General features: G+C 40.0%; 1 protein-coding gene across 1 annotated transcript in view; it reads right to left on the bottom strand.

Moving 5' to 3' along the window:
• Positions 1-19,651, bottom strand: part of MCM2 (minichromosome maintenance complex component 2) — a 31,843-nt gene that overhangs the window by 9,557 nt on the left and 2,635 nt on the right. Inside the window, exons 3-14 of the mRNA XM_026723263.2 lie at positions 14,372-14,547; positions 12,610-12,873; positions 11,886-12,105; positions 10,723-10,930; positions 9,752-9,886; positions 8,344-8,535; positions 6,588-6,681; positions 5,545-5,795; positions 4,933-5,059; positions 4,658-4,770; positions 3,463-3,705; positions 2,257-2,439 (exon numbers count right to left, since the gene is read on the bottom strand). Of these exons, the coding sequence (XP_026579048.1) occupies positions 2,257-2,439; positions 3,463-3,705; positions 4,658-4,770; positions 4,933-5,059; positions 5,545-5,795; positions 6,588-6,681; positions 8,344-8,535; positions 9,752-9,886; positions 10,723-10,930; positions 11,886-12,105; positions 12,610-12,873; positions 14,372-14,547 (2,206 nt within the window). The remainder of the gene's footprint in view (positions 1-2,256; positions 2,440-3,462; positions 3,706-4,657; positions 4,771-4,932; positions 5,060-5,544; positions 5,796-6,587; positions 6,682-8,343; positions 8,536-9,751; positions 9,887-10,722; positions 10,931-11,885; positions 12,106-12,609; positions 12,874-14,371; positions 14,548-19,651) is intronic.

The raw sequence follows: 19,651 nt of genomic DNA, 5'->3' as shown, positions 1-19,651 counted from the left end.
TAAAAAGAAAAAAGATCCCTAAAAACTTTCCCAGGACTTTTTTATTTATTTGTTTGCCTGTTTGCCTATTTGTATCAAACTCCAGGCAACAATAGAATAATAATACAGTTAACTGAAAAGGTTTCGAAGCTGGAATTTTTTAGTTGAATGAGCACGCACTTAAAACATGAATTAGAAATCAATCCCACTGAATTTTACCCCTATTTTGTTTAATTTATTTAAGACACAGACCCAACTCCAAATGTCTCTAGGTGGCTCACAACATAAAAAATATAAAATTAAATAGAACACAATTCAAAACCAATAAAAACAATAAAGGTAAAAAACAAAATGCTTTGAATTAGACCATCAATGACTTGGGACAGATCCGTACAGGCTAGGAGTTCCTGCACTGCTCCAAGCTCAACATCGCATGGTAGCTGATTAAAATCCCCAGTAGTCTCCAGGATTCCGTCACCAGCCCAGCAATTGAATTTAACTACCAAAATTCAGGCAGGGATGATGCTGGATAGCAGAAAGGGTGATAAAACCAACAACAATCTGAATTGCTTACCGGAGCCCCGCTTCAGAAGACTGTCTCGTTATCTGTGGAGCAGAGCCTCTCAAGGCCTGTAAGGATTCATAGACAGCAATGACACCTTCCTCTCTTTCCTGGGGTCCCAGTTGATGGAAACCCTCTAATTCAGGTGGACACTCTGCTCTGGGCCCATCAGCTTTTGATGAGACACACCCAGGGGTGGGATTCGACTGGTGTTACTACCGGTTTGATGAGAGTTGCATTTTGCGTGTGCATGTGCGCTTTGCGCACATGTACAATGTTTGCAAAAAGGTATCAGCTGTGCTGCCTGGACAGCTGACAAGCGCTGCGTGCAGTTGCGCAGCGTTTGAAAAGCCTCTTCTTTCCTGCTTTTTCAATCTCAGCTGTGCTGCGCAAAGCAGCTGAGGTTGAAAAAGCAAGAAATAAAGAACAGCCAAAAGCCCGGGTGGGCGGATGGGCCAAACAAATGACCAAAAGGTCATTGCACTGAATCGGTTTGGGGTCTGCTGCTCGTCTGAGCTGTCAGTTCTATAGAACTGCGCCAAACTGGTAGCATCCAACCCCTGGACACATCAGGTTCCAACCCTGTCTCTCTACTTATCACTGTCCAAATGCTCCTGCCTGCTCTCTCTAAACCATCACCCCGCCCTTTTACTCCTTCCTCTCAGGCTAATGCCCAATCATATGCCTACCCAAACTCGCAAGGATCACAGAAATGACTTTGCCAAATACTAAGATGGGCATTAGTGGGGTTTTCCCCCCCTACATTTGATTTTTATGGGGAGGGCGGAAACATAAGAGAAATTCAAATTTCTGGACCTTCTGGACCTTTTAAAATGTTTAAGAAAGAGGCAAAACTTTGTTAAAGTACTCATATTTTGTAAGCACTCAACTGATTCAAAGTTGTGTATAAGCTGCCTAGACATGAATATACAACATAATTTTTCATTCATTGTATGTTTTAATCTCACAAGAATTTCAGGATAACGAATATGGTTCTTTATTCATACTTTAGCCTTCCAAGCTAAGGCTGATCTGAGATCACTCAGTAAATTTCCTAAAGAGTGGATTAGAAATTGATCTCCCTGATCACATCAAAGGCCTTTCAAGTTGACCCAATTCTAATATTAACTTTAGTGTCTCCAGCATCCAACCCTCATTTCAAAAGCTATTTCATTCATCAGGGGTGTGGATGACAGGGCCCATAGCCCATTTCTTTGCCATTTGGCAGCATTTTCCAGGATTCATTACTGGGATTCATCAAGGCCCAAGCAGGGCATTTATGCATCTCTTGAACAGTCCAAAAGAAATGCTCCTAAGTAAGAAATATTCTTCTTTCAGCCTGAGATTTCATCCTCTTCTAAGATCAAACTGCTAATAGAGCTGACAATTTTACTTGTCCTAAGAGACTCTTCATGGATACCTAGAGATTCTGGATATTTTGGGAGAATTATTGTAATTTCTCCTGCAATTTCCAGTTCACTAGAATGAGTTTCAACATACTACACACACAATAATGAAGGCAACAATAGAAAGACTGTATAATTTACTTTCTATAACAGTGTGCAGTACATAAAAGTGTGTATGTATATCTTCTGAGTCCTTGTCAGCTCCCTGAATCCTTACTGGAGTTTTATCAAACTTAAGTTTTCAAGGTATTTTTCCATAATCCCAAATGAAACCACCACCACTATGAAAGGATCCACATCTCTGCATACCTTCCGCATGCTTCTCATAACACTAAACTTCTGTGTATCAATGAAACTCTCCAGCATGACCCTGATGGCCATGTTGACATCGTCCTCCACCACGTAATCCCGCAGGTGCATGCGAGCATGAGCTTCCGCCATTCGGATCATGGACTCTATGTGACGCACTGTAATGGGGATACTCCCAGTTGCCTGCAGAAAGAAAAGAGAGGGCCTGATGAGTGATTCCAGCAATACAAAAACGGCATCTCAGGAATGGCATGTGACTTGCCAGCATCCTTTTTATGTTCCCATACGCCCCACCTAAACGTTCCCTAAAAAGTAGCTGGGGAGCTTTGAAGAGGATCAATGGACGCCTTAAAGACCGACAGGCTTAAGGCATCTACTTTACCTTTTAAAACGTTTGACTTTATCCATAGTGGATCCTGTCCTCAGCCAATTTTAGAGGGTAGTCCTCGTACTTCCACACAAAGTGATTCAGAAACTGACCAAAATTGCACACCATTAAGCTACAGCCTGCATTTCTACACTGGGGAGCTGTTAATGCTGCATGGAGCTTATTAAATAATGGCGCACAGGAGATAGTAAATAGGAAAAAAAATACTAAAAGTCTGTTTAAAAGGTATCAAGGATTAAGGGAGGACTCTGCCATCTGCTGGCAAACTAGTGCATTGCATAGATTATAAGGAATATGCCTCTTCTTTAGGGGTTGCTCCCCCTGCTTTTTTCAGGAATCGGGACCTTTTTAACTTTGATTCTTGAGCTAACATCCAGCCAAAATGCTACCAGCTCTATTAGACAAGTTGAAACCAATCAACCAACCAACCACAAGGATGGGAGAACAAAGTCCAAAGATCAGGCTAGATGTTTCTGTAACCCAAAGTCAATTTTAGCACACGTTATATATGTACACTGATGCAATAGTTACCGGCAAATATTTTGGTGAACAATTGTATCTAGCTTTCAGGGACAAATTAAGCAGTAAAGAATTCAGAAGAAGACATATTATTTGGGTGGGTTCTAATAAGGCCAGTACTCATTTATAGATTTGGGAAGTTTTTCATGAACTGGCTGCTTCTAAAAAGAATCAGATTTCAGATTTATTGGGACCAACATTTCTTCCAGCTCCATTTAACTGGTGAGAGGGATATAGTGATTCTGCAGGGGACAGTCTCATTCTGAAACATAGGATTTCCCACCTCCTTGGTAGCTTACCATGGATTCCTTCCTGAGTTCACTGTACATCCTGGCCACTTTGTCCTGGTCCATCTGGTTGAGTTTGGGATGGACTTTTTCCTTTGCATAAATAATGTATTTCTTCAGGACCTCCTGTGGAATGGGCTCTACACCATAAGTATTAGGGAGGATAATCTCTTGAGACTCTCCATTTACTGCATCCTTGCTGTTTGGGTGATGCTTGATATGGCTACCGACAACAAATCGAGCCAGCATCTCATCCTTCCAGAAAGAATAGAAAAAAAGAAAAAAAAATACAAAACACTGATTTTATATCATTTACTACAAGATAATCTCAAAAATTAATTCTCCAGATTGCCTAACTCTTATTCAAAAATGGATGGATCTTTGACAAGAACAGGTAATCCTCGATTTTTGATGGCAATTGAGATTGGAATTTCTGTCTTTAAGCGATGCAGTCATAAAAATTGCTCAGCGTCAATAATTCCTGCAGTCCCAGTTGTTGCACAATTGTTAGGTGAGGCAGCTTCCTGCTGCCTTCCCACAACCAAAGTCAATGAGAAAGCCATCAGAAAGTTGAAAGTCCCGGGCCAGCAGATAGGTGAGTGGCCACTGCTGGGTAAGGCAGGAGCAGGTGAAGAAGGGTGAGGTTGTTACAGCAAAGGTGTATGGGGGTGCAAGAGAGGCACAGAGTGGGTGTATTGTGAGTCCAGAAGGTTGTACACATAGATGGCATGGTGCGAGTGCAATGGTGGAGGAGTGTGCAGATTGGGGAGACGAGCACCTCACAACCTTCTCTGCCATCTTCTCTCACTGACTTTCTGGGGAAGCCAGCAGGAAGGTTGCAAATGCTGATCATTTTGATTGTTAAGGGTGCTACAACCAGTCCTTTGTGCGAACTGGTTGCCAAACACACAAATTCCAAGCACATACCATGGGAGTGCTGGGACAGACAGAATATGAGGACTGGTTGTAACCACCATTCATTCAGCAAAGTTGTAATTTCAAACTGTCACTGATTCAATGGTTGCAGGACGAGCACTGTCTATACGCTTATCAAAGTGTTGCTGTTAGCTTTACTTTCCCAAGCTAGGCAAGAGGTCAATTGTATTAGCCAATTCCATCTTATGTTCCTCTCTTCTTCATTCAGTAAGTATTAAAATGACAGATCCTTCATGAACCTTCCTTAAGTCTAACGATAGGCGGAATCTACCTGAACAGGATCCACAGTGTCCCTGACCACACACAGGATATCAAAGCGAGATATAATGGGCTCGGTCAGATCAACGTTTTCCGAGAAAGTCAATGAAGGGTCATAGCGCCCACCTAGAATAGGAAAAGAAGCATTTTTAAACACACACACACACACACACAAAAACAGTGCATGCTCTTGTTCCTTCCCAGATCCAAAAGACAGGAAGTTTTTAAACAGGAAATTTAACACAATAGGTGGAACTTTTTGCCATAGTGGGTTTTTCTTCCACATACCTATGGGGTTGGCAGCAGCAATAACAGTGCAGCGAGCTTGTAGAGATGTGACAATGCCAGCCTTGGAGATGGAGATGCTCTGCTGTTCCATGGCTTCGTGGATACTGGTCCTATCCTGATCGTTCATCTGAGGAGCAAGCAAAAGATGTTAAAATTCCAATCAGCTCCAATAATAAAGCAGAAATCAGATGTACACATTTAAAGCTCTTAAGAAGTTCAGTGCCTCTAGATATAGCAATATTATCAAGGACAGGAAGTATCTTTCAGCTAGAATTGTTAATACTGAGTTTCAAAGTAATTTTCTCCCACTGCATATTAAACCAGTACTGTGCTACGCTCTCCCTAAGGTATCTTCACTTATAGATTTCATTACATTAAAGAATCTGCGAAAGAGCACCCTCCACACTTATCAAATCCCCCCACCAGCTTCAATATTCTGAGCAGTTTTTCCTTCATTTCAAGTCTCAGGACTGACTCTTTCTAGATAAGTGCTAAAATCCAAACTGTCTTCTCTCCATTTCATTTTCTGTGTTCAAGGTCTTACCTAGAGCAACTTATACTGCTGGAATCTGGCTTGATCAAATTACACCATACCTCCAAGCCAATACTTGCCTTGTCAAATTCATCTATCAAGCACACCCCTCTGTCTGCCAGCACCAGGGCTCCAGCCTCCAAGGTCCATTCCTTGGTTACAGGATGTCTCTGCACATAGGCAGTCAGACCAACTGCAGAAGCCCCCTGGCCAGTGGTGAATATCGCTCTGCTGGCTACTTTCTCCACATATTTGAGGAACTGAGACTTGGCTGTGCCAGGATCGCCACAAAGCAACATATTGATGTCTCCACGGACTTTGTGTTTTCCTCCTGTAGTGTTTTAGATGGAAAGAACAGTGAGCCAAATTGCAGCTGGCACAATGAGGCAAAATGTTAAATTTGAACTTGGGAGACTCGAGATCAGATGGTCCATCCAAGCTCGCCCGGTGACCCTGAGGCAGGATTCATAATGTTGCTCTGAACAAGGACTGCTCGGTAATGAAGGAAGAGAACCAACAAATGGCTTTTCCTGTTTTCACTGGATGAAAGGCAGGCTTAAAGCATAATATAGGAAATAAAAACTCATTTACATAGTTTAAAAGGTCTGATTGCTTTCTAGGAGTTGTAGTCAGTTTAAGTGGTATAGTTATATGAAAAAATAAGCTGACTGAGAAATGGTCTGCTTTTTTAGTATTCCCCTTCTCAGTAAGTATTCCTATTTTGATTAAGAAGACATCAGTACAAAGGACAGTAAAACACAAAAGAATCTCTCCACCTCATTTCAGAATAAGGTGAATTTCTGACAAAACTGGGCAGACAAAAAAGAAGGAAATGTGGTGTATGCATACTTCATAACATATACTTATTTTCAAACTACCATAAATAAAACTGGGGGAGCTTTATCTTTGAACTTTTTGGTGGTAAGAAATTTCTGTTATTTTCCAGAATAAATTACTGAAATGAAGAATAGCTTATTAATAGGGAAATGTGCAACTGTAAAAATAAAAAGATGAACATCTTTTCAAGCCATTTGTCTCCACTATAATACAGCTATCCTCTCTAGCAAGTTAAAGCTCTTCATGTAAAAGCAGTGTTGATCACAAGGTTCTTTGGTCAACTTACCTGGGTTTTTGGGTTCTCCTCCAAACAGGGCTAGAGCCAGCCCCCTTTTGATATCTTCATGCCCATAGATGGAAGGAGCAATGCTGGCAAAGATCTGGCAAAACCAAATACACAGCCAACATACTTATCAACAGAGACACTAAAAGTGAAACAGTACTACAACAACGGAAATCTATTAAACCTTGAAAAGTTTGCATACTGTGTGCACAATTATTAGGGAAGTTGTTTTGGGGGGGAATTGATTCTATTATTGAACAATCAGTGTCAATCCAAAATGTAAATAAACCTCAAACCTGAATATTTAAGAAAGCAAAAGTGAGTTTTTCTTAGGGGAATATTTATGTGTGCACAATTGTTAGGCAACTATTAGCACGCAGAATTATTCAAACCTGAATTTGCAATAAAACATTTGATGGTTCTCTGATCACATCCCAATATCTTAGCAATTTCAAGTGTTGCATCCCTCTGAAAGACTTTTTACAATTTTTGACTTTTCAGTCAGTTAAATCTCTTTTTTGGCCCATTTTGCCTGAAAAAAAGGAGCTGTCTAATAATTATGCATACCTTGATATAGGGTGTTGATCTCCTTAGGCCACACCCTCCCTCATTACACAAATGACCTGATATGCTTATATCCACTAAACATTCAAGTATATACAGCTTGGAGATGGAAAATATGCATAAAAATGATGATACGGTCAAAATACTCACTTGCCTAAAATTCTGCACACAGTTTATAGCAAAGTCCTATTGAACCTACAATGACTGCATAGCAAAGTCACCAGGGATCAGTCTGGGAAGGCCTCGCTCCTTCCAGAATGTTTTCATTTCCCTGGCTAGACTGGGATTTTCTGGAGGTCTCCCTATAGGAGATGATTTTTAAAAGGAGATTATATCGGCTGTGATTAAATGCTAGCATTTTACAAAATGGACAATAATGAAATTAGCTGGAAGAAATATATCGTTTTGTATTACCAATAGAAGCTATGGAACTTTGATAAAGAAAAGTTAGTGCTGAGTTGTAACTGACCCATGAGACTTTTTGAAAGTTTCCATTTCACAGGTTGTGAATGAAGGAAGCCAATGAGCAAGTCTTCTGAAGACATTTGGGAGGAAACCTTCTGATTGACCCATCCTTGTAAAGGATTTTGTGGTTAACATCTAATGAAAAGCCTGCCCTCCCCCCCTCTATATATACATATACATATATGTATACATTTACATATATAAACTAAGAAAGGAGAGAAGCATCATCTAAACATTTAACACCCTCTCTTCAGTTGGATTTTTAGTGGTTGAGATTGAATTTTGGGATGGATTTAATTTAGTTGGATTTAATTGTTAAAGCTTACTGCTCTTCTGAATATTATTTTTCTTGTCTGGGAAGATAGTAAGAGCCTCTGTAATGGGGGATAACAACAGCAATAATAATTTGTTTTAGTAAAAATGTAATGTAATGTTTTTACTAAAAAACCTATTGCTCATGAAACAATTTGTTTAGATGTATTCCAAGTAGAGATAGCGTGAATTTTATACATTAAAGCAGACAAAACACAAACTGAACAGATCCCATAGTAATACTTTCACAGAAGGGCCTGCAGTCCCTTGACATCATCTTGGAACAGAAGAAGAACTGCTACTGCTATGGTAGTAATCTAGTAATTAGATTCTAATTATCTAGTAATCTCTGGAGCTTTCATACTGTTGAACAGGAAACAAGAAAACCAGAATCTTGGATTTTGATATTCAAACTCACTTTCTCTCCAATCTGCTCATCTTTGGAAAGTCCTACAATAACTTTCACGTCCTCATCTGTCAGCTCTCCAACAGCCACCTTATTATCTTTCTTGGTGATGTGATTGGCCAGGATCACAGTTGCAAACACTGGAAACCCATTTGCAGTATTCAAAGAGCCATCATAATTATTATGGTATATTCCAGTTAGCTCCTAAAGGAGAAGAGCAAGATATTCTTTAGTCATTGGCGCTAAATTAATTTGTACAATTTAGGGAGAAGGCAGACAAAAAGAAGAGAAAGGAAATGTTTTAGGAGCATGAACATAAGCAGATACCACCATATTATTTATGAAGTACTAATAAATAAAAAAACTAATGACAGGTAGAGATTAAACTTGTGATTGCAATGGAGCCTGGTCATCATGTTAAGTTGGGATGGTCATGAAATGGGTTGGTCATGTGTGGGCTGGTCATGTGATCAACCTGATTTCATGACCTTTTTTGCAGCAATTGTTAAATGAAACTAATGGTTCACTATGGCCCAGAATGCTGATTTTTGGCAGAAATATCATTAAATGCAGTCATGCGATGACAATATGCTATAAATGCAGCCATGTCGCCAAGTGCTCAAAGTTGACCATGGGGGTCTCCCCAACTGTCAGAATTTTGAATGTGGGTTGTATGTAGCTCACATGTAGGCCTGTCATAACGTTGAATGGTTGCTAAGCAACTGATTGTAAGTCAAGGAAGTGTATATTCAACACCATTTATTGTTATGTGTTGGAAGAATTTCTATATTATGGTCTTAGCATTTTTTAATAATGCAGATGAAAAAACATTTTAGGATATATAGAGTACATTGATACATATTTGTATTAAAACCTCACATAGACTGAGAGAATTCCAAGGAAATGCTAGTTCTTTGGAACTTCCTTTCACATTTCTAAGTAATCAAATCCAGGGCTGATTTGACAGCTGAGAACCTCAAAATAGGGGAAATGATGATCACGCAGACAAATAAAAAGGGAAGTCGAAGTAACTCAGACTGAAATGTGCTACACACCAACTAAAAGATATAGCCATTCTGGTAGACTTCAGAAAACCAAGTTCCACATAGATTGTGAATTCAAGTTTTAGTTTCAGAGCCACTGGGTGACTTTGGGCCAGGCACTCTGTCTTAGCCCAATATCCCTCACAGAATTTTTATTGTGGGGAAAATAGGAAGAAAAAGATCTGTTGGATACAGTATGGTTTACAGCCTTAAGTTATTTTAAAAATAATAAAGGAATACAAATAAATACTTCTTCCAGAAGCAGCTTTATTTTCATTAAGGCTCTTTCCTGAATTCTCTAACCAGGATAGTTTTTAAGTTGTGATCAATATGCCTCAATCTCTGACCTTTCCTGCTTTTCTGGGCCTTATACTTACAATCTCATCCCCTGGCTTGCAACTGTCAACCAGGTCAGCCAGTAAAATGGCGTCCTTTGAGCGAGGAAGCCTGCCAGCTGCCACCTTCCCTGGACTCTCTTGGATTTTGATGCGCTGATAGTTCTGGTAGACTGTCTGTTGAGACATCAAACATGTGAAGTTTGGAATTTCATGGAGCACAAAAAAAGACTCTGCAACCCACATTGTCAGCATATTCCTTAAATAAGACACTAGATTCAATGAGGTTTATACAAGACTGCTTTCCCTCACATCCATATGAAAACCTTCAGAAGCTCAGGCAAACTGTTTAGCTGCAAATGGACAAACCTCAGCACCTTGGAGACTCGTCAGAATGTAACACAAATCTACATACAGCAGAGTAATCTATCTTTCAACTTACATCCATACAACTTTCACATTTGTTTTTGTTTTGAAATATTATTTTTTAGCAACCATTTTAGCCTTGTAAGCCTCATGTGGAGTTTACCTGGGCATTAAATTAACACATACCTTCCTCACACACTTCTTTCAATCAAAGTGAGTTTGCTCAGGATCACGGCAATCCTGAGGGCCTTTCTATGGGTTCTGCTTTGTTGCCTCCAATTTTCATATCCAAGCCTCCCTGAACTCAGGCAAATTGGTCCTATAATTTCATTTAATTCAGCCCTACTGACAGAGAGACTGCATTGCTTCCTATTGTGGTAGGGCTGTTGCTTCCTTTCTCCCTTCAGCCTGTTAGAACTATTCAGAATGTCTGTGATTTTACAGCATAGAATCTAGTATTTATGAACCCCTGGAAAAGCGCTATTTCTTTATTGTAAAGCAGGGTATACAACCTGGGTTCCTCAAGCAAGGAAAATTCTTCCAAGGATCAGGCAGCTGCCTTTCCAAAAAATCTAAGAATTATGCAGTTTTAACGGTCTGAACAAAGATACAATGGCCTTCCTAATATCACATCAAGCACAGCTTACCTCTTCCATGTTGATTTCAAAGGGACCAACAGATTGACACTCCGGGCATGATCCTGGTTTTACTTCTTGGTTTTGAGATTGTGAGAAAGGCCCCAAGACAAAACCACATTTGGTACAATTATACTTGATCATACTGAGCTGGGGAAGGACCCCTGTACAGCTTGTCACAACCCCACTTGTCCGGATAAGCTGGTTTAGATGTAGTTGCCTATGAGAAGAAGCAGGAACAAGGCTCAAATATAAAGAATCTTGAATAGTTGAATGCTACATTTCTTTTACATCTCTGCAAAACTTTGAGAAGTGAAAAGTTCGGGGAGGGAGGGGGGTTAAATCAATGATAGAAGGCACTTTTTCAAGCAGGAGATCCCAGTTTTTATATTCAGACATTCCCACTTAAAAAATGACCTTCAATAAGTATCCACCTGAGACCCTGAGGACCAGCTGCCAGAGTAAACACCACAAACTAGATAGGATTAGCTTGGTATAATAGTGAAATATTGGATTAACCTCAGCTACAGAAAGCCCAACCTCTCTTACAAGTCATTGTTGTGGGGCTAAATTGGTGGAAGGAATGCTATACAGCAGGGCTGTCAAATTTGCGGCCCGCGGGACAGATGCATCATGCATCATGCGATGGCGATGGCCATGCCCATGCCCAGTTTAGTGAAGGGGAAAAAAGTTGCAATACGTCATGTGATGACATGAGTTTGACACCTCTGCTATACAGATTACCCTGAATTCCAGAAGGAATGACAGGTTATAAATGTAACAAACCAAGAATTAAGAATATGATTTGACCACAAACATAGCAGCTTTATACCCAATCAATTCACTATGGCTTTCTCCTATGGTTACACTCAGAAAGGGAAACCTGACTTTTTAAAATAGAAACTTAAGAGATTACAATACTTCCAGAGCAACAAAATAATTTTAAGCATGTGATGTAATTCAATTTCAGGACTTGGCAGGCTAGTTCTGTAGAGGAACATTTAATAGGCAGTCTCCTCATTTTTGTCCTTGATGCAATAATGCTACAAGAGACCTACTCAATAGTTTATCATCTGGATCACTTACATCCTAATCAACTATGGGTCATAAATCATTAAACAGCCTTGATAGGTTTTGTTAGTGCTGCCAACTTCAATACTAAACTGCCTTCTTACCTAAGTGATCGTAACTCCTCCACCAGAGGTAGATGTGAGATGCGAACATGGATTTCCTGAACAATCCGGTCATATTTGGGATACATAGCCATTACTACTTCCTTGGCTGCTTCATCAAAGATCTTCAACATCTCAGCTGGGGCTTCAGGAAGGAAGTAAGCAAGGACATGTTCCCGGGCAGCCAAATCTTCATAATTCACCACCACACTCTCTTTATTCTCTGCCAAGAGAAGACTTTTTATTTTAGCGTAGGCCCACCACTGCAGAAATGCAAAAAGCTGAGTTTATTGGATTTCTTCTAAAATATATTTGCAATCATTATAGGACAGTCCTTCTTATGTCTTATTTGACCTCCAGTATTTTTTTTTTAAAAAAACCACAACTATGTTTTTGTTGTGAAAATAGTTGTCAACTTCTACTGAAGGAATTTTATTCAGGATGGCTAAAAAAAATAACATTAAGAATAAAGTATTACTATAATAGGTGTGTGCCTTAGAAACCTGCTATCCAATATTTTAGTAACTTCTGACATTGTAATTCAAAATAATTAAGTAGTTGTTCTTTAAGAATTCACCTACATAAAAAGTATAGGGATAGGGAGAGAAGAGAAAGTGCAGTCTGTACAGATATAGAAACTGGTCAATATGAGTCAACACCAGAAACATTTGAAACTAGCACTCTGTTGGGTTTCTAAACTACTTTTCTTGCATTCCCACAGTTGTACCTTTACACATGTCACTGATCCTCTCTTTGAAGACATTGTGACCATGATCATCCACATGGGTCTTCAGGAAGTTCTTGAAGCGATGGTAGATCTCAAGACGGGGAGCTGCCATGGACACCCATTCTCTCACCGAATGGCCCTTCATGTCTTCCAGGTTCTCTATGCTTTCGATCATGTCTTCCTCCTCTTCTTCCATACCCTCAGCAGCCCGTTCAGCCAGGCGCCTCTTCCGCAAAGGACGACCCTCATCTTCATCATCACTCTCTAGAATTTAAAAGGTGGGCAAGGGCAGAGGAAATAAAAAGGGATTATCAGACAGTTGCATAAACACAGAACTTTTAATGAAACTAAATCAATTCTGTGAGATAGGACTTTTAGATGGATGTCCTCTTTTTTAATAGCTTTCCCCAAATGATCACCCCACAAATACACTGGATTTCTACAATTTCTTGTTCAACACGATGCTCATGTCTTATGAGGCTATGTATAGCTTCCTATTGGGAAATTACGAGAATTGTATCCCAATACATTTGGAGAATAGCAGTTTGGAATCTGCGGATCTTCTGATTTAATGCTATTTCAAGTGTCAAGCAAAATTTTTAAAATGTTGCTACATTCTAAACATTCCATTTTTAATTTATTTGCTTTAATATTGTCCGTTGTAATTTTAACATATTTAAGACTCTTGGTTAAGAAGAGGAATCCCATTTATATGTATATTTATTTAATAATCAAATTTATACACTGCCCATCTCATTATCTAAAATGACTCTGAGAGGTTTACGAATTAAAAACCATTCCATTTATATATGAAAGTAAGTATTAAAATGATCAACTATATACAGTACTCAGCATATCTCACAAGACTGAGCTGTTTGGGACTGACCTTTATTACTAAGAAATAAATCAGAATCAGTCTTATAGGTAATCAAATTGTTCATGACTTATTTGACCAAATCTTTTTTTAAGTACTCATGCCTTGGACCTTTATGGATGCCATACACTTTCATGTCTATACCCTCAAACCACAACTGCAACCAACAAGTTAACCATGATTTCAATCTGGTTTACTGCCATAAAATAAAATTGTCCTTGAGCTAGGATAGCAACTGGGGTTTGAATTTCAACCACTAAGCAATGCAGTTGTAAAGCACAATGTTATGTGGCTACATTAGACAATCCCTGAAGTCCCAATTTCCATTGCTAAGTGAAGATCATGGATTGTTTAAGTAAGCACCTCCTCATAACTTCTTACTGGCTTTCAACAGCCAAAGTCAGTGGGGAAGCTGGCAGAAAATTGAAAGTCTCAGGTGTTGGCAAATGGCTATTGACAGACAGGCAAGAGTACATGAGTAAAAGGGAAATACAGTGCAAGAGCAGTGGGGGGCTTCTGCCAGTGGGAGAGAGGGTGTGAGTTGTGGGGAAGGTGTGACATGAGTGTAGTGAGGCTTGGGGAAGGTGTGAAAGTGGTGGTGGAGGCGGCACAGCAGACTGTGGCTGCTGCTGGATGGGACAGGGTATATAGGTGGCCATGAAAACGAGGTGCAAGCACAGGGGAGCTGGGGGAGGATGCACAAGTGGGGAAGACTGACCTGAGCAGCTTTTCAACTTTCCTTCCCAGCTTCCTCATTGACTTTGTTTGTGGGAAGATGACCAGGAAGGTTGCAAATTGTAATCATGTGACTGTGGGACACAGCAACTGTTTTAAGTGTGACTTAATGTATAAATCAAGCCATCACCACCCATTCATTAAAAAGTGTACCATAAAGCAGTCCACTCCGCATGCGGCCTAGGCCTCGACCCATCTCACGGTCCCTCTGTCTCATTGCACGTTCTGCAGCTTCTCTTTGGCTGGCAGTTAGCTCTTCCAGATCTTCATCATTCAAGGCTAAACCTTCAGCTTCATAGACATCAAGCTCAGGAATAGGACGATAGTCCCTGAACAAAACAAAAACCTGTTCACCAATCACACTGCATAAGCATCCCGAGTACCTGATTTTGCAAAGCACCAGTTCTGACATTTATATTTGGATATCACAAGTTGTGCAACCCCTGCATATAGGAAATCCAGCGCACATATGGACTATATATGGATGGGAACTAATCAAGGAGAGAAGCAACCTGGAATTAAGGAGAAACTTTCTAATAGTGAGGACCAGTGGAACAGCTTGCCTTCGGAAGCTTAGGTGCTTCATCACTGGAGGTTTTTAACAAATGACCTATCTGAAATGGTATAGGGTCTCCTGCTTGACCAGGGAGTTGAAGACCTCCAAGGTCCCTTCCAGCTCTATTCTGATTGACTGATTGAACAGCTGGATTCCTCCCTAATCTCCTCCTAAATGGTTATACTATTCCATTACAAGATTGACAGAATGCAGCTGGCCAGAAATTTTTATTACAAAGGGAATCTCTTTCTACTCTTGCTGCACTTAGTGTGGGTGAGCTTCATTAGATACTCCATTCTACAGCTTCTTATCTTGTTTGCTATTACTTCTTATTCCTTTTCTTTCTGAATCAAAGAGCTACAAGCCAACTTTTAGAATTGATGGATTATTTATTTAGATAGCTTCTTTGCTTCTATCGATTATTAAACCAGTTTATTAACTATTTTAGATGGATATCCATCTCATGAATGTAACTTTGGGTGGCTAACAATATATTAAAAGAATAAAAATTAACAATTAACCAAATAAAAACAAAGAAAGTTAAAAAAATATTTTAATTAGTGAGCTACGCTTCTAATTAGTTGTTCTCACACTAAATAGGATATATCAAAGGAATAACTGCAGTGCAACTTTGATTCAATAAACCTTACAACTGTACCATACTGTTGCTTTCTGTGGTTATTGAATGTAACAGGAAGACAAAATTTTGGGAGGAAAAATATTAAATTTCACAACAGATGTATACATGCAGCATTACCATTTTTCAACATTCTCACAATGTTTATGACTCCCTTTTCAGATTTTTTTGTTCAATTGTTTGCATTTGTAGCACTGATTTAATGTGGCATTCAGTGTAGTAATAGTATTATTCTCATCAAAACCTCTGAAATACCTCTTCTAGCATTTTCCTCACTTGTTTCATCCCAAATAGTATCATCACTTTTATTTTCCATCTCATTCACTCTGTGAGAGGCTTTATCTCTCATTTTCTTGAAAAGTATTTTGTTATTTCCATCAAATTTGCTGTATATTCTCTCTTCTTTTTTAAGCTTAGTTATTTCTTCCTGACTAAATGGTTTACATTAATCCTTTACTCTCTCTATAACAGGGGTCGCCAACCTTTTGGACCTCAGGGACCACCAAACTCATTATTTTAAATCCTGGGGACCACTAATGTGAATTTGACTGATGTGGCTTGTTGACATTGGTGGGAGGGAGAGAGATCTAACCTCAGAGGGCTAGTGATGTTCTCTCTCTCTCTCTCTCTCTCACACACACACACACACACCCGCTCCAAGGCAGCCCCATTCCTAGCCTGCTTTGAGATCCATTCTCAGGCTGCACACAAGGAAAGCAGCCAAAATCTTTCTTTCTCTCCCCCCAAATTCCACCAGAAATGAGTCTTCGCTGGTGCAGCCTCTTGGAGCAGGATGCCTTGCAGGGTCCCAAAGACTCATTTCTGGCAGAGTTTGGGGGAGAGAAAGAAAGACGTTGGCTGCTTTCCTTGCGTGCAGCCAAAAACAGAAGAAGAAAGAAGCAGAAGCAGCAACCCCTCGGCCAGGCAAGTTCCCTCCTCTGCCCTTTCCCCACTCCCCTCACTACCTCATGTTGTTCCTAAGGCAAGTATTCCTGTGGACCATGTGGGCAGCACAGCCTTGTGTTCCCCGCAGCCTGGAATAATTGCTCTGGGGAGGTGTTTTGGGGTGGCATTTCTCTGCGGACCACCAAAATATTCTTGCAGCCCACCAGTGGGCCGCAGCCCACCGGTGGGCGACCGTTGCTCTATAGGGTATTAGTTTCCTCTTTTCTTGCAGCTATTGTTCCTCTATATATTTTTTCATCTATAGCCTCTTTCATTTCCATTAAGCATAGTTTTTACATATCCCATTATAATAACTCCATACACTTCAATGGAAATTATGAATTTACAGCAATTTAAATGTGCAAATCCAGCCCTTATGAACTTCAACCCCACCTCTCAGTTTGAAGGTTTGCAACAAAAGGCATATTATCACTTGACTTCAAGTTCTGTACCTGGATACTTGAATGAAACACCATATAAGGCATGACTTTTAAACTATCTAACTATTTCTGTCAAGGTAGATATTATCTAGAATAGGAATGGCACATTTAGTTTTAGAGGCCCATAAGCATCTGGCTCAGTGCCTACCCCTTGATTTCCTCCTTAATTGAAACAATTCCTTTATATATTCTAAAAAAGGAGCCCCCAACCTCCGGAAGTGCATGAAGCTTTGCTCATGTGAGCGGAAGGCACTTGTGCCATTCATACACCCTCTCCTGCCCTGGGCCACCAAGCTGAAAAGTTTGGGGACTGCTGTTCTAAAACAGGTGCATTTCCAACAGTGTAGAACAGTGGTTCCCAAACTTTTTCAGTCCACCATCCCCTTGGTGCTACAAACTCATCCTCAGTGCCCCACCCCACCCCCTATAAATAGCATTATTCGGAATAGCGGTTTGCACAACCCACTAAGAGAGATAGTAACAGTAAAATTCAAAACTGTAACAATTGCACATTTATTTAAAATCCAATTTAAAAATCTTTTTAACTAATGTTAATTCAACAAAATTGTTGCACATGATCTAGTGATACCAGGTTTTCAAAGCCCCTTAGTAACTAGTAACTTAGTAAACTCAGTAAAATTTAAGAATTTATTGAACAGTGAAGTAGTTACTAATACGATGGATGGGTTTGATGAAGTGATACCAGTTTCTTAATGTCTGGTTTTAAGTCACTTAGCAGGAGTCTTAAATCACCACGTTCAGTAATCTGGAGTCGATTTCTTTACTTGGAGAGAAGTTGGATGACCACACCGAAACCATGTTCCACCAAATAGGATGTTGGAAATGCAACAAGGAGCTTCTTAACCACTGTCCATAGTGCAGGATAGCGATCAGAAATTTTCTTCTGTAACCAAAACTCTTGGTATGATTTCTTAAACTTTGGCTTCAGCTCAATGTCATTTTGCAGCTCTATTAGTTGTTCCTCCAGTATCCATATTCCTCAGTATCTGAAAATGGATTTATCACCCAATCTGGAATTTCCATCAAAAGAAGATCCTGATATCGCTCAGATATATCTTTATGCAGCATGTCCAAATGGTCACAAAAAACTTGCAGATCATCATCTTGAATCCCACCTTTCTCTTCTAGCTCAGGCTTGGAAATTGGTATAGCTCACGACGGCCTATATTGCACTCGAATAGAGTTAACTTTGAAATAAACGTAGAGATGACAGATTTGGCCTTAATAAGATTGACTGCATTTCCTTGCAACTCCAAATTCACTTCATTGAACTTTGCAAACAGTTCTGATAAATAAGCAATGTCATGCCTGATCTCTTTGAGTTCATCACTGAGCAAAGCATTGTTTTCAAAACACTCTACAACAGTGTCAAAAAGATTGTAAAAGTGTCTCACACAGTTGCCTTTTGATAGCCAACAATGTTCTGTATGAAGCAACAAACGATCATTCTCATCACAGAGCTCTTGGAATAGTCGATCCTTGAGAGCACGTACTTTAATTGTGTTCACTGCAGTAATGACAACGTGTAATGACTTGTGCAAGTGATCACTGAGGTTTTTTGCAACCAGATGTTGGCGATGAATGACATAGTGAATGGTAGACACTTGGCACTGCTTTTTTCAAGTAAGCAACACACCCATGGTAGCGACCAGTCATTGATAGTGCTCCATCAGTTGCACAAGCAAGTATGTTGGTAAGTGGAATTTCCTTGTCTTTGAAAAACTGCTCAACAACATGAAATATTGACTCCCCTTTAGTATGTTTTTAGTTGCCTCGCAAATAACAACTCTTGATTCAAACTTTCATCTTTAATAAAGCGCACATAAGCAAGAAGGAAAGATTCATTGCCTGGCAAAGTTGATTCATCCAGCTGTAATGCAAAGTCTGTTGTCCACAGTATGCTGCACAATATATCTTCCACATTCTCAGCCATTTCATCTATGCTTCTTTTGCACTGAATTGTTGCTGAGAGGAATTGTCTTAATTATATCATGTGGTGACTTACGCAAAACAGTATTCAGAACCTCACTAATAGCTGGTAGGATGAGTTCTTCACCAATAGTATATGGCTGTCCAGACTTAGCAATCAGTAATGAAATGTTGTTATGATGCACGCAAACCATCAGTGTTTTGTTGGGAAACATTGTAAAACATGTGTGACAGTGTTGGGCGCTTTTTGTCATGAAGTGATTGAAAAAAAGCTAGTTCTTGACTGCCTTGCCTTCTTCAAATGTTCGTTCAGTCTGGAAGGCTTCATTGCCTCATTAGAAAATACTTTTTCACATAGTAGGCACTGTGGCAGCTGCTGGTTTGATGGAGCTGGTATAAATCCATACTTCAGATATCCCACACTATATTGTTTACATTTCTTCTTTGAATTTTCTGCTTCTGCCATTTCTGCTCTGAAATTCAGAATACTTACAATATGTGTGTGTTCATATCTGATTTGAAAAGAGTTACAGTTACAATGCGGGGGGAGTAGTAGAAACCTGCTTTTTTAATTTAAAAAAACAGGGAAAGTTTGCTGAGCCAGGCAAACCAGAGCAGCACGCACGAGGCTTAGCATGGCTGCCAGCGTACAGTACGCGCAGGTGCAGGTGATGGGACAAGTCAGGCTGGAACCGGAAGTGCTCTGCTGACTAGCGGCCGACAGAGCCCCAGGCAGAATTGTGCTCTGCAAGGGGCCCACCTCCAGCACTCCTCTGCCATCCCCCCTTGCCTCTTATCGCCCCCCCTAAGTCATCCCACTGCCCCCCAGGGGGTGGTACTGCCAACTTTGGGAACCACTGGTTTAGAAGCTGGGATAATCTTGGTCACAATTGGCTATCTACTTC

Source organism: Pseudonaja textilis, chromosome 2, assembly GCF_049901715.1.
Source record: "Pseudonaja textilis isolate UNSWEBS1 chromosome 2, rPseTex1.2, whole genome shotgun sequence".
Taxonomy (NCBI): domain Eukaryota; kingdom Metazoa; phylum Chordata; class Lepidosauria; order Squamata; family Elapidae; genus Pseudonaja; species Pseudonaja textilis.
The sequence above is the reverse complement of the archived record's forward strand: the minus strand, read 5'-3'. Positions and strand labels throughout refer to the sequence as shown.